The sequence below is a fragment of the Temnothorax nylanderi genome, unplaced genomic scaffold, assembly GCF_030848795.1.
Source record: "Temnothorax nylanderi isolate EJ_2023f unplaced genomic scaffold, tnyl_v1.0 TNYL_tig0461_pilon, whole genome shotgun sequence".
Taxonomy (NCBI): Eukaryota; Metazoa; Arthropoda; class Insecta; order Hymenoptera; family Formicidae; genus Temnothorax; species Temnothorax nylanderi.
In genome coordinates this window covers 122,309-137,542 of record NW_027249523.1, presented here as the reverse complement: position 1 = coordinate 137,542, position 15,234 = coordinate 122,309, and the positions used below count along the sequence as shown (strand labels likewise).

Here is a 15,234-nt window from a genome sequence, read left to right as displayed (position 1 = left end):
GAAATGTTGATTAAATACTGACTACTAAAAATAATAATTGCAAAATCGGATTTTTGTAATAAAATCTTATTATACTACGCCAATATTAAACGGAATAACAGCCTTCAATAATATCGTTCTTAATTCCTTTTCAATTCCTTCTCGAAATACCTTCTATTCTTACGTCTGCCGTCATTCTCCTTATTCATATTTTTATCAGAATTATTCTTCTTTACTTCAATTTAGCTTGAAATGATATTGATTGCCTAATATAAAAAATAACCGAGGGTGCCCATTTGGGTGTTGCAGGGCAACTGCATTCGCCGAACGGCGACAGCGACAACAGCAACGGTAGCCAACGTGCGGTGGCTGTTATTCGTAGCGAGGTAGAGCAGCAGCAGCAGCAGCAGCAGCAGCAGCAACAACTACATCGCCAACGACAGCAGCAACGTCAAGCGACCGCTACCGTTCCGGTTCTCGCTTGCACTAATCAATCGTCCATCACCACGACTACGACCGCCCTGACAGTGGCATCAAGCATGCTACTTTTGCAGACACAGGTGAGCTCCATTTCCTTATTTCTCTTTCTCTCTCACACACATGATGCATTCTATCTTTAGTTCTTCAATTAAATTTGAATTAAATTTATTAAATTGAAATCAGAATTCGATAAATTTCGAAGACGTTGAAGAAGGAAAATGAAGGTGAAACGAGTATTTTAGTGATAAATAAAATTGAGGGTAAAGTGAAATTTGGGGATCCATAAAATCAGTCGACATTCTAAAATGTCGTCCGCACTGTGAGTCTTGTGATCATAGCTGTGTCGATTGAACGGATCGGTTAAGCCTCGCGTTTGCATGTTCACGTGATGCAACACAAGTTGTAATTTTACGTAATAATAATATTCGTCAGTGTAAACGCTCATATTTTATCTCGCCTCTCATAAATAATTTTAAGAAGATCTTATGAGAAATATGGATATGTAATATTCCTCAAAGAAAGTAAAAAAAAGTCTAGGAATAGCGTGCTGCGCAAGTAATCTCCAGTCGATTCAAAAATAAATTTTTATTACTGTGACATGTACTTTTCCGGTTGAGTTACATAATTTATAGAAATATATAATCTTCGGCATTATGTAATTAAAAATTATTTACAATAGATTTGATATAGATATATATAATTTAATGGAATTCATTATTTTGTAAAAAATAATCCTACAAATTACTTAGAAATTCAAGCTCTAAGGTTTATCACTAGTAGCTCTTGAAACTTTTGAGATCTTTTCTTTTCTTCGCAACATTTCCGCGATAACGGATAAACCATTTCCCTCTTCTCATACATCATTCTCTTATCATACGATATCGCAGCAAAGTAGCGTTATCTATCAACCGTGAAAACCGCGTGGATTATCACTGAAATACTGCCAACCACTTTTTTGGATAAATTTGCCTCTGCGCAACCAGTTTGAAATTATCGTGTCGCGAACTGATTTTTTAAATCCAATTCTTATCGATCTCTCGGATTCTGGAATTCCACGATGGTTCCACTTAGGTCCTCGGTAACAAGACTCTCCCACATTCCTGCGATCGTCATCTGCACGCATCACGCACAATCTGCATTCCATATACCTGGATGCCGTTCTACCTGTTTCTCTTTTCTTTTCCCTTTTCTCGCGTATCTCCTCTCCGACTTCTTTTCCGTGACGGATGAAACGACGTCGCGGTCAATTAATCGCTAAAACGAGAATGTGCCCGCGGAATTAGCGGAGCAATAAGAGGTTGTCTCGACAATTTAGCGGGAGAAAATAGAGAGGAGGGGAGGGGTGCTTTTAGGATGCCGTTTAGCAGGCCATTTATTCACGGTCTGGAAGGACGAGGCTTCGATCGCCGGTCCTCGAGGGAGCGATGAGCGAAATGTCAGCTCGAAGCGGAACCGGCACTTGCAAATTGAATATCCACCCTCTTCCACCAGCCCCGTCCTCCTCCTCATCGTGCTATTCTTCACTCCCTGCCGCAGGATGTCCTGCGGTATTTTCATTTTTTGTTCTCGGATTTTGAAATAGATCTTTTTTTAATCCAGATCGCGAATTTGTTAATGACGATGTGGATCTCTTTTAGCTACATTTTAGTCATCGAGAAAAATAATTATTATTTCGAACAGCGACAAAATAACGTGCCATTTGCACATTTGCGAATACCAAAAACGATATTTGAATATCTTTTCTCTTCCTTTAGAATTAAATTGCAAATTTTGAATAAACATTTTTCATGGAACTATTTAATTTTGATTATTGAGAAAAATAATTGTTATTATTTCGAACGTCGATAAAATAACGTGCCATTTGCGAATATTGTAAAAACGATATTTGAATATCTTTTTTGTCTTCCTTTAGAATTAAATTGTAATTTTTGAATAAACATTTTTCATGGAACTGTTTGATTTTGATCATATTCTTATTTTTGTTGTAACTTATAATTGAGAGAACGCAATAGTTATGCGAAATAAATCAAATCCATTTCGCAAGCGAAGAGGGAAAGCATTATCATATGATTACACCAATCGCTTCGAGCGTCGTGACGTGATAAATCTCCGTCGTTAATTTTGCCCGCAGTTTGAAAATTTTACGGCCGATTGAGTAATTCATTAGAGTATCTCAGCGTACATAATTTCTTGTCGAGTCGATCTACGAAGTGTATCAATACAGATCGTCGTTTATTATTATCCTATTGCCGCGCGAATATTTAATCGCGAGCTGGTATAGTGTTTTACCGCCTATCGACTATCGACTATCAATGATTGAAGTGGGTCGGGGAATGAGAGAGGAGAGCAGGGACAGAGAGAGAGAGAGAAAGAGAGGCTCTAAGTCTCTATCGAGCGCTAGCTTATAGACAACACGCGATACGAGCTTGGCTTGTCCAATCCTCTCTCGAACATCCTCACCGCGCACCTCGATTGTACATCGATGTCTCGACGCTGCGGCTCGCAATTGTGGTCGAACAATGTTTCCGCCTTGCAGTTGGGTGCTTCGATTTGCCGCTCGCACGGCTCTCCGGAGACCGTGACGGCTCCGCCAAAGGAAAACATCATTTAAAACGGCGTTTAAAGTTAATAGTTGAGTCTCGTTTGTTCGGTATGTAATTAGAAAACAAAAAGATTCGCAAAGTTCTTGTCGGTATGGTGTTCAAATTGGTTCACGTTACTCGTACGACGCAGGTATTTTTTTTTGTTTGCGTTTCTTTCTATTTTATTATTCAATTTCCCGGTTTTCTATTCATTTAAAGTCTATACTATTAAAATTTATGATATAAGTTTTTATTGAGAAATTATTAATGTTATGTTACTGAATTATGTAAATTTTTTTTCTCATGTAGCATGAAATTTTTGTTAGATTAATACTATAAATTATTGTTATTACAATAATTACTTTCTCCTTTCTCAATATCTTGATAAAATTGCTACTTTATACATGTATATATACATGTATTATTTATTATGTTTTATACAATTATGTATTATATTATTATACATTTAATTTTTATATTATTATTGATATCGCTTATAAATATGGCCGCAATTTTTCATTGCAGAGTCCCTTCGGCAATTTCGGGGAGTTCCTGAATAGCCCTTATCCGGACACTACGGATGCCGGAAGCTTGCCCGAGGAGTTGGATCCCTTTCCGGAACTGCAACTCGGGAATCCGCAGGGCGTGCCTCCGGTCGACGACTCTGCTCAGTCTCAGCAAAGTGTTCACCATCAGCAGCCATCGCAACCGCCCCCGCCCCCGCCACCCCTCCCCGAAGACATCCAAGCTGATTCTCTTAGGTATGCAAATTACGATTATAACTTGTTATCAGGATTTCTCCAGTAGCACAGCGAGGAAATTATATTATTATCAATATTATAATAAAATCGTTTAAGTTTGTCGACAACAGAGCTTTTGGAGGCTCGTATATAAAAGGTTACGCATTTTTGCTTGCAGTCCTACGCCATTGCCGAGCTTCCAGGAGACCTACACGGTGCAGCGATACACCAGGCAGGAGCTCCAGGGCCTCGGCATTAAGATGGACGATGAATGCTATGACAACCCGGTATATTCCTGCACCCATACTCATTACCCGACCGAGTTCTCGGCTGCGGTGCCCTATCACGAGCAGCAGCCGCCACAACAGCACCCGCACCATCACCCGCAGCATCATCAGCCGCAACAGGCTCCGCATCATCATCAAAGTTACTTCCCCACGGAATCAGCGCCCACCCCGACAACGGCGGTTGTACCGCCCAATCATCGGCAGGACCCATCCTACGGGGTGGCTGTCACCATGCCTATGGTTTACGGGCCACCATCAGCTATTGCTAGCATCGCCACTCCTGTAGTTCCTACCGATCTCTGTCCCAACGTCGATACCAGCGTCGTCATTGGTACCACGCGGCCGCGAAGGGCGTCACTACCCACTCAAAGATCAGAATCAGCAAGGTAAGATTCTTTATGAAATAAATATAATAAATAATTTCAAGTCTCATTGCGCTCCTCGTATAAACTAACGACGTTCTAATGTGAGAGAAACAAGAAATTTGCAATATGCATGATCTTGTATATGATCTTTGTTCTAAATTTATTATTTCGTTCACTCGTAATTTCAATTTGCTAAGTCAAATTTATTTACGGAGTGCACGGAAACGAAACTCCAGTTTAAAAATTTTAATTCACGTAACTCTGAAATAATACGACAAGTGAAATTGCCTAAATCAGCACGTAATACAGACTCTTTTCAATTTTGCTGTAAATCTTGGAAAATGAAAGACCGCGCGAGTCCCGGTTTCCGCGTTCACGATTAGCTTGTTTCGAGGACACGAGACGCGACAGTTTTGGAAGAGTTTCCGTTCTGACTAGCGACGGGTTATAGATCAATGAGCGTCCTGTGTCGTGTTAACAGTAGTGGGAGCACGGATTCCCCGAAGCCGCGCGGCAGCGGCGGTACCGCGAGTTCCACCGTCAGTTCGCCATCGCCCGGAAGCGGTACCAGTGGCGAACGCGCACCTCCAAGCCCGAGCCAGCTCTGCGCCGTGTGCGGCGACACCGCGGCCTGTCAGCACTACGGTGTGCGCACATGCGAGGGCTGCAAGGGCTTCTTCAAGAGGACCGTGCAAAAGGGCTCCAAATATGTATGCTTGGCCGAGAAGGCTTGCCCGGTAGACAAACGCCGACGAAACCGTTGCCAGTTTTGCCGATTCCAGAAGTGCCTGATGGTTGGCATGGTCAAGGAGGTAAGTACATTGTCGCTGCGTCGCGCAAAAAATACGCCAAATTTTTTTTTCTTAAATTTGTTACTTTATATAAGATATTATGTCGAGAATTTGTAGATATTTAGGTATATATCAGTGTGATAAAACAAGCAAACTCTTTGACCTTAAATCAAATGATGAAAATTTAAATTGAATTAAATGATCGAAGTGTTATACCTACAATTATTAAATTCTGTGCTAAGGGCTACTTAAAAAAAACGGCAAAAGTATTATAACGTGGGCGAGATAATTACGGATGTGAGATAAAATAATTGTGACTTATTTTATTATTTAATTGTCCGATAGGTCGTTAGAACAGATTCTTTGAAAGGCCGCCGAGGTAGGCTGCCTTCAAAGCCCAAGTCACCGCAGGAATCCCCACCGAGTCCGCCGGTCTCTTTGATCACCGCTCTAGTTCGCGCACATCTGGACACAACGCCGGACAAGGCAAGCCTCGATTACTCACAGTACCGGCAACCTAGACCGGGCGATCCTCCGATGACCGAGGCCGAGAAGATCCAACAGTTCTACAATCTATTGACAACCTCGATCGATGTTATCCGAAACTTTGCCGACAAAATCCCCGGGTTCACGGATCTAGTGCGGGAAGATCAGGTGAGCGATCACTTATCACAATGCAAAGATGAACGAGATAAAATCTAGGCCATGACGACTTAAAAATTTAAAGGATGTCTCGAAAAAAAAATTCCGATTATGTAAAATTTTTGGATAAAAGATCCTAAGATCCTAATATTTGGACTCATGACAGTTTATCGTTCTTTTTTCTTCGTTTTTTCTGATTTTTTTCCGTCTCATTGAGATATACGCTTTTATTATATCACTGGTCAGATATCAATTCTCGGACGATATCTATTGGGAACTAACGGTTACAGAAATCGATAGCTCATACATTTTCTAAAAGGTCAGTCTTGACGAGCTTTTGACGCGGTCAGTTACTCGGCTAACTAGCAGACTGTTCGGTAGGAGTGGTACACGTTAATTTGTTAATATGTCGCTATAAACAGAAGAGATTTTGCTATCTCAGATTTGTCGTCGCATCTAAATGAAATTATACGATCATATTATTTCTTTTCTAAAGATGTATTCTGAACTGAATATTGAGAATTGATTAAGTGAAGGGTGTCCAATATCGCGAATAATAAAATATTTTATCTTTAGAATACCCTTTGGTACTTTGCGTCTCACGAACAATGCATTGGCGTATTAATAATTTCGTACGACGTAATCTGATTTCAGGAACTGCTCTTCCAATCGGCCAGTCTGGAACTGTTCGTGCTAAGGCTGGCGTACCGCACGAATCCGGACGACACGAAGCTGGTCTTCTGCAACGGCGTCGTCCTCGCGCTGGAGCAATGTCAGCGCAGCTTCGGCGATTGGCTGCACAGCATTCTCGACTTCTGCAAAGCTCTCCACTTCCTGGAGGTCGATATCAGCGCCTTCGCCTGCCTGTGCGCACTCACCCTGGTTACTGGTCAGTACCTCGATTATAATTACCTTGATTTCATGATCGAACGAATTGCCCCACTGTTGCGATCTCCGCTATTGTAAATATTAATTATTCTATAGTCCTGTCGTCACGCTGTCGTTTTGCTGGCCATTTCTTTAACGGCGCATTCAATCTTTCTTTATCCAGTTCGGTTTACCTGTATGCCGGTTATACCGGCCAAGTTAAATAATTAATCCATCGGATCAGTTAATTATTGATGTTCCGACGAAAGGAACGACGATGTTCCTCGTTCGGCACGCGATCCGTTAGCAACCAGACATGCAGGTGTGCGGTTTACAAGCGTGTCCAATCAGAGTTTCCGTGTTTGGATAACTACGTGTCGAAGGTCGAATGACTGATATTATTGGAGTTTAATTGATTTATCAATGTTTCTTAATCTTGAATGTTAGTGGTGTAGTAATTAAATTTCTAACCCGTAATACATTATCAATATCGGAATTTCTGAAAACGTAAGATTCTATTCTATTCTATTTCTATATTTTCGCATGGCTTCCGAAAGCAGTGTAAAATTTAAGTTTCTGAAATGGAAATATTATTTACAGAATGTTATTATTGTTCGGTAGATTTTGGTGGCAATTCATGGATTTCGATCATTTTACATCTGTCTTTGAGAAAACAGCGATCTCATTCAAGCTGATCCGTATACTTTCAGAGAGGTACGGATTGAAGGAGCCGCAGCGCATGGAACAGTTACAGATGAAAATTGTTTCGTCCTTGCGCGACCACGTGACCTATAACGCCGAGGCGCAGAGGAAGTCGCAGTACCTGTCATACCTACTAGGGAAGATACCGGAGCTGAGGAGTCTCTCGGTCCAGGGCCTCCAGCGGATCTTCTACCTCAAGCTGGAGGACCTGGTGCCGGCGCCGCCCCTGATCGAGACGATGTTTGTCGGCAGCTTGCCCTTCTAAACCGAGCCGAGCAGTCTCGCCAGCACATAGAACAATTACTTTCTCCGACCCATGCGGTTGCGTTATCTTCGTTCTAATTGCATCCTTCTTAGTTTGTATTACACGTAGCTTTACTCTCTTCTTACGTGTAACCTCGCGCGATCCCGCGGGTACGTTCGGTTCTCGACGTCCTAATCGGGCATCCTCTCGCGTCTCGCGAGGGATATCCTGAAAAGGGCTCGTCGAGCGGGAGGAGCGAGGGAGAGCCATTACTGGTCGTACGAGCGAGCGCGGACGGAAACTGTCCGCGCGAACGCGAACGCTAAACTTAAGGGAAAGTTTGTTGTACGTATGTATGAGCGAGTGAATGTGGATATATGTGAATGCAAGCGGACGTATGCATCATGCGCGAACGTAAGTGTACAGAATGTCTTGACGTAGGTCTCTGCATGCGCGACGTGTCGGGTGGCGGGTGTCACACATCGCCCGTTACACTATTAGTAGTAAGTGCACTACTACAGTTGCCGTTGTGCTGCTGCTGCTGCTGCTGTGGATGGAGGCGCGAGCGAATGGCAGACCCGGGCGGAAAAAGAAAGCGGGCGCGAGGCGGGCTGCGGCGATTTCGCTATTCTCCCTTCTAGCTGTAGTAGATTTCGTGCGGATTTGGGTGGACAGGAGAGTAATCCCTCTTTCTCTCCTTCTCGCAAGAAGGCTCTCCGCGCGAGTTTTTCTCACTTTTCTACCTAGTTTGTACGAGGCTCTCCGTGCTCGCGCTCGGCTCGCCTCGTCGCTCCCACGATTCATACGCGCGCGACCCGCCACTTCTTGGACACGTGTAATATCTTCGGCAATACCTTGCCCGTCGCGGGGGAAACGCATCGGCGATTCGCAACATATCAGAGCAACGGCGGGAAGGGCGGACGACGCCCGTCCGTCTTGACAGTAGACGTAGGATGTGACTGTCGGTCGCGCTCTCGACGGCCGGACGATGCCGAGTGCAGATGCATCGATTGCTTGTTCGAATGCATGACAAGAATCGATGTAATTCTATGTTACATATATCAAGTTAAGTATATTCTTTTACTTGTTCTTTGTCGTTTTATATTGTCGACATATCTGTTCCGATGGCATGCGCTTTGCGTTCTCGAAGGTAAATATGATTGAAGGCAATGAGAAATATCGAAATGAGAAATTCGCTGGTGGAAATTGAGATATAAGCGAAAATTGTGAGTTCACAATGCATTTAAAAGCTGCAACGGGTTGCAATATGCGTCCCTCGGGTATCTATGCTAATGGAAAATGAATTTAGGAGTGGCACAATTATTTTATGAGTTTATGGTAAAATGTAGGAAAGTTGAGAATCATTCGACTAGATGTATCTCAATCGTAATATTTTTATATACACTTTTTACATGTTTTAGATACGTTTTAATAATGTTATTAAAAATTTAAGTATTCCAGATCTCCAGTTATCTCAAGTCGTAAGTGTTTACCAGATATTTTTGCAGATATTTTAAATTATGCACACCCAAAAATAATTTCAAGTATCCTCGTTAAAAGCGATCGATTAGAAATTATCAAGTAGAAAGAGTTAGCACATTCTTTATTCTAATTGTTCTATATTCTGATGTCGAGAACGGAATAGCGCATATAAATCGATATCAGTTTTCAGTGCCTCGCAACGCATTTTAGACATTTTTACCATGGGACCTTCGTGGATTCCACGTGTCCCGCGATTCGTAGAGTTCTTTTTTTCTCTCACGATAACGCACTCGCAAACGAGCTCGGCATTGTCAATGCCGTCGTTCGAGCGCCGTCCGAAGCGCATGGTCGATATCGATCGACTCTTTACCACTACTCTTGCGTTTATGTGATTTTAGAGAGTTAAGGCGAACAACCACGGGCCCGTCTCGTTTGGGAAAGCGAGACAAGTTGAATTGCAGGACGGCACGGCGAGGCGGGCCCGGCTTAAAGTTACCTATTACGTTATGACATTTACTTTTTTAATCAAACTAACGTAGAGTGTCCTATTTATATACGTATAACGCGCCGCTACTACTACTTAACTACTACAACTACTACTTTACTATACCGTTATACTTACTACTACTCATTGATAGCGTTACTACTCTATGGCGTTACTACCACTACTACCACTGTTACCAGCGCTCTACCTTTACTACCACCTTGTGTTACCATTGTCTCGCTACAGTAAGCTTCGCCGTCGTTGTCGTCGTCGTCGTCGTTAAAAATGCCCCTCGTCGCACCAGTATCCTACGATCGACGCGATAGACGGCAGAGGATGCTGATCGAGGCTCTCAAACAGGCGTCCTCGCCGCCAGGATTACCGCAGTCGACATGCATCTCTGTTTTTGATGTATATCTTGATATTTTATCCACGTTCAAGTACCATAAGATAAAGTAAGATTACACATCGGGAAATAACTTCGATTTGGAGCGAAAAGGGATTTCACGATTATTTTTCACCTATAATGTTGAATATATTTAAATATATTTAAATATAAAAAGTTTTAAGTACTTCTTCATTCGATTTCGCCTTTTATCTTAATTAAAGACATTATTATATATTATTATTAAAATTTTCTATTATTTTGTTATTATTAAAGTTAGTAGATTTTTTTGTATCTTTTTTGTAGCTTTTAAGATTTCTTTTATAATTATAGCTTTTATTTACCGAGAGAGATAACGTCCATGAAAGTAATAGTAAGCTTTAGCCTCAACCGCTACGGTTGCTTCAGTTAATTATCTTCTTAGACTACGTTAGATAATCCTGAGATCTATTTTTGTTCAGGCGCAGTTACCTTTGCCTGTGTAATCTTACGATAACCACCGTCGCCATCGCAACGCGATCCGAGCTTCGTAACACGACAGATCAGGCATTGTCCTTATTACCGCGGTTCACACACACATACATACATACACACATACACACACAGACATAAAAAAATACCACATTAATTACCTGTACGTGCACAATAGATATGATAATTACATGTGTATATGTTAATCTAAAGTCGTGTGTATCCGCAAATGTTCGACACTTCGCAGACGTGGCGGAATCAATACCTGGATTCGAATTCACCTTTTACTTAGCTCTCTGCGATTGTGGTTCCTCGTATTTAATGTCTTCTGTAGATTTTGTTTAGCGACATCGTTCGCGTGATGTTCTCAATTTGCGATACACGATACAGTGCACGGAAGAACTAATAATAAGAAGTAATCAAATATTCGCGTTCGATTTCTGTCGCTGGAAACGGACCCGGTTTCACCTTCATTCAACTGTTCCGGTTCCGAAAGTTTTTGCGATACTTCGGAAAGGTTTTCTCAATTCCCTTGTTGCTAACAAATTTAATGCCTTGCGGTCTGAAAAATATAACCATTGTGCGTCAAGATAAATCTAGATTAGCCAAAAATTAATCAGGAAATCAAAGAAAATGATTTTTTTTTTAATGTAACGTTGTACTCTTCAGAAATCACAGCGTAATAATAGCTATGACCAATAATATTTAATTGCCGAGTGCAAATCCATTAAAATAATTTTGGCCGTAAAGGATTAATTAGTAATTGTGGTGCTTGTTAATAAATATTATAAAGGAACGGTGTCCTGTGAAAATCCAAGGTTCGCCATATCATGACTATTTGTGACGAAAAATTGAAGATCTGTCTTTTAACTTAAAAAATGTTAAATATTTGTCTGTTTATGGTAATATATTCGTGATAATGTATTGGAAAACAATATTCAGTGTACCTTATATAAATTGCAATGTAATAATAATATATTTATCACACATAGCGAACGCAATGGACACCGTTGCTATTCTGGCTGATATAGACAAAATAACTTTCATATCGGATGCTTAGGTAGCAGAGTGACGTCAAATGACGTATTAATAACGTCTTAATGACGTCTCTAACGCCAATAAAACGTCATTAAGACGTCTTTAGACGTCATCCTGCTACCTGAGTATATACGGTGTCACGCGTTTATTGATCACTATGCTATGACGTTTTAAATAATCAATCTCAATGCTCTAATTACTCCTTTTACGAAGGAACAAATCAATTCCGTTTCCAGCGGGCGTAAAATCCGTTATCGACACGAAAAATACGAAACGCGACAATGGACGACATATCAAGTTCTTCCCCCTTAAAAAATTGCCATGTAAAAACGTTTTCTCCGTGTACCGAATGATTATTCATTAATATGATTCATTACACGTCCACGTTTGCGGATGGATACGCGTGCAAGTGTTCAAAAGACAAAATGCCCGGTAAGAATGCAAGGTAAACAGGATCCGAGGGTATAAAGGCTTTGAGAGCGACCCTTGCGATCGAAATTAAGATAACGCATGCGAGAGCGTCGGATTCTGCTCCTGTTCGAAGGACATAAATTTCGGAAGAGCTTGTTCTCGCTGGTGAAAAACTAATTCGCGCCACGAAATCGATAGCAATAAGATAAGGAGGTTCTTTACGATATCAGACTGATGCCAATGGATTCCGTCAGGATATTTTGTAAAGAGAGGAGTAAGGCGTTTATGAGCTATCGATTGAAGAATGTTAGAGATACAAAATCTTGCCTTTTTAGAATTTTCTAAAAGTGGACACTTTTTGAGAAGCCTCTTTAGCTATGTGAGAGATCGTAATACAAATATTTCTAGGCATATAGAAACAGTATATTAATCGTTGAGCTTTGAAATATTTACAGAATAACGTCTCGGTAAATGTAAATGTTTCCTTCCGTCCGTTGCGAGGATAAGTATTTGATAACGAGCTAGGGCGAATTGTGAGAGAAAATCACAGGAGATATAAAAATAACTAGAAAAAAAAGAAAGATAATTTTGTATTAAAATGATAATGAAATCAGGTAACACATTGGCATCGATCTGCGGCAATATATAATTGACACGGAAATAATTTTTTACATTTGTAAGAAATGACTTTGGCGCAGGAATTGGAATCCTCGAGAACGAGCGCTTTTTGCCTGATATTCGCCTTATCTTCTCCTCATATCAGTCTTCATCTTTAGATGGAACATGTAGAAATCTTCGAACACATAGAAATCGACTTTCTCGCCCGTGCAAATAGCGTTGAGTCCAGAGGTGATTTCGGGAGAGGAGTTATCGGTCGATAGATCGGTAGACAGATCGAGATCGGAATTTCGCAAAGGGCTCGACCAGAACGAAGGAAACCCCGACGAGTTTACGGCCTCCGTTATACGGAAGATGGGGTTTCGGGGGGGGGGGGAGGCAACGTATTTTTGTTCCTATATATCTTGTCTTAACGAGAGTCCGCGCGAGGCTGATGTCTTCCGCTCCTGATCGCGGAAAATCGTCCCTGGACCCAGCGCTGCGGCGAATTATTTTTTACGAGAAATTGTCATAAAGTGAACAGGCGAGAAAGGAGCAAACGCGAGAAAGAGAGGAGGAGCAGGGATAGGAGGGCAAAATCGGATCGTTCGGGCGTGAACAGTAAAGAGATCGTTCTCGACGACGAAATCGTACGAGATTCGTCCCGTCATTGTTGTTTAAACCGATTATCTGTCATTACTGTAACGAAATAACAGTCAATTCCGTTAGGTGTAAATCTCTATCCCTTTTTCCCCGTTTCATCGATGTGTATGCAATAAATGTTCGATCAACAGATTATTTAAATATCTCTTCGAAATTTTGTTAATAAATTATTTTCTCGATTGACGTCGTAACTGAATTTATTCGGAGGGCATTATCTATCGCTGATTCGTAAAGCGGCGGACGTTTGTACGGGGTGTTCCGCTGTGAGAACTATACGAAAGTTGTCGGTTCTCCGAGAGTTCAAAATGGAAAGGTAATCATGATGTTATAAAACATATATAATGTATTATGTAAATTTCTCCTACACTTCCCGAATGAATTCGAAAAATTAGTCTCTCTCTCTCTCTCTCTAATACTCTTTCTTCGTGTAAGTTGTCAAGCCTTCTTCATGCAAGTTATTAAACTTTCTCTATCATTTGAAGCAGAATTCATTTTCCCGATGTAATTTTCATGATTATTGTCAAGAGAAGCACACGTATTTTTTCATCAAAATAAAAATTATATTAACTTTGGTCTTCAACCGGTCGAAACATGGGCACAACTAGTTTGCTTTTGTAATTTCTTGTAAATAGCTTACAGGTACAATTCTCTTTCACTACAATTTGCAATATTTGTCTATAAAACTCAGCGACTCGACAAAGTTTTGATAAACAAAAATTATGATAAACGAGATAAATCTATTTGAACGATATTAATTTGAGCGATTTTAATTAAATTCTCTTTAACTGTGAGATTAATTTTTACCGCTTCACTCTGTCGTACGAACGTCCGCACGCTCAGCCAAAAAAAAAAGTCGCGTATATAAATGTACGATAACTGTACTAATTACGCGCTTAACATATACGCCGTACATATACATGTGCACCGTGAAAGATGAGCGTCGTACCGAAAATAAATCTAGTAAATTAACACAAACGTACATGCGTCCACACAAATAGAGAGACAATGCGAGTAGCAGCCAACAGAAGTCCATGTAAGTGTCGCAAGATGATTCACACCAAAATCAGCACCAGATCTTTTGATCCATTTCTTCTCCTCCTGCTCTTTTTTATATGCTGAATATTATCGCGATGCACACGATCGAATATATTAATCGTGAGACGAAGAGAAACGGGGGCGAGGAGGTCAAAGGAAATGACGGAAACGACTGATCGACGGCCGTATGTCTTGACAAGTCGAAATTAATTGCATCGCGAGATTGTGTGATCTCGCTGTGTGATTACACGATCGATCCATGAGAAATTAAAAAAAAAAGAGAAAGAGAGAAGCCAGATGTAATTACGACGGCTGACAATAAAGAAGTCGCGAAGAGGAGAATACTCGAGACGTCGATCTTTTCATCCGTACGACCGTCGATCGTAAGGGCGATGCATAATATATATAATATTACGTGAATATGCCACTGTGTAATATCGTATGCAAATATTGACACACGCACAGGTACACACGCGCGCACATTCATGGAACCTTTTTTCCGGCCTGATTCGTTGTTAATTCTGTACCGAGCCACAACACAGTTCCCTCTCGCTTGGAATAATATACATACATATATATATATAACTAGATATATAAATACAAATATAAATAAATAAATACATATTATATATATTATATATATATAAATAAATATAAATATAAATATATATATAAATACAAATAAATATATATATATATTTATATGTATATACTTTCGATATATACGACGAAGAGGCAGTTCAAAGGCAAGATGCGAGAACAAAGAAATTATGACGATTATATTTTATAAATAAAAAAAATTGACATGTGATATAGATGGTAAGGCACGCGAGAATGCGTTGCGATGCATTACGAAAGCAAATGTATTCTGTATATCGTTTCATTAAATCTACTAAAACGATGAACCGACTAGTTTTTCACTTCCTTTCTTCGCGTCCCTCCCTTCCCATTCTCTCTGTCTCTTTTCTCGCTCGTCTATAACAATTCCG

At 40.7% G+C, this 15,234-nt stretch overlaps 1 protein-coding gene across 1 annotated transcript; it reads left to right on the top strand.

Annotated features, from left to right (window-relative positions):
* Window positions 1-379: 379 nt before the first annotated feature.
* Hr38 (Hormone receptor-like in 38) lies at window positions 380-15,150 on the top strand. The gene is made up of 7 exons (XM_071722124.1): window positions 380-539; window positions 3,567-3,802; window positions 3,960-4,454; window positions 4,915-5,245; window positions 5,570-5,878; window positions 6,521-6,755; window positions 7,444-15,150. Exons 1-7 carry the CDS (start codon window positions 519-521, stop codon window positions 7,698-7,700), a joined length of 1,884 nt encoding a protein of 627 aa, XP_071578225.1. The 5' UTR covers window positions 380-518; the 3' UTR covers window positions 7,701-15,150.
* The last annotated feature ends 84 nt before the right edge of the window (window positions 15,151-15,234 follow it).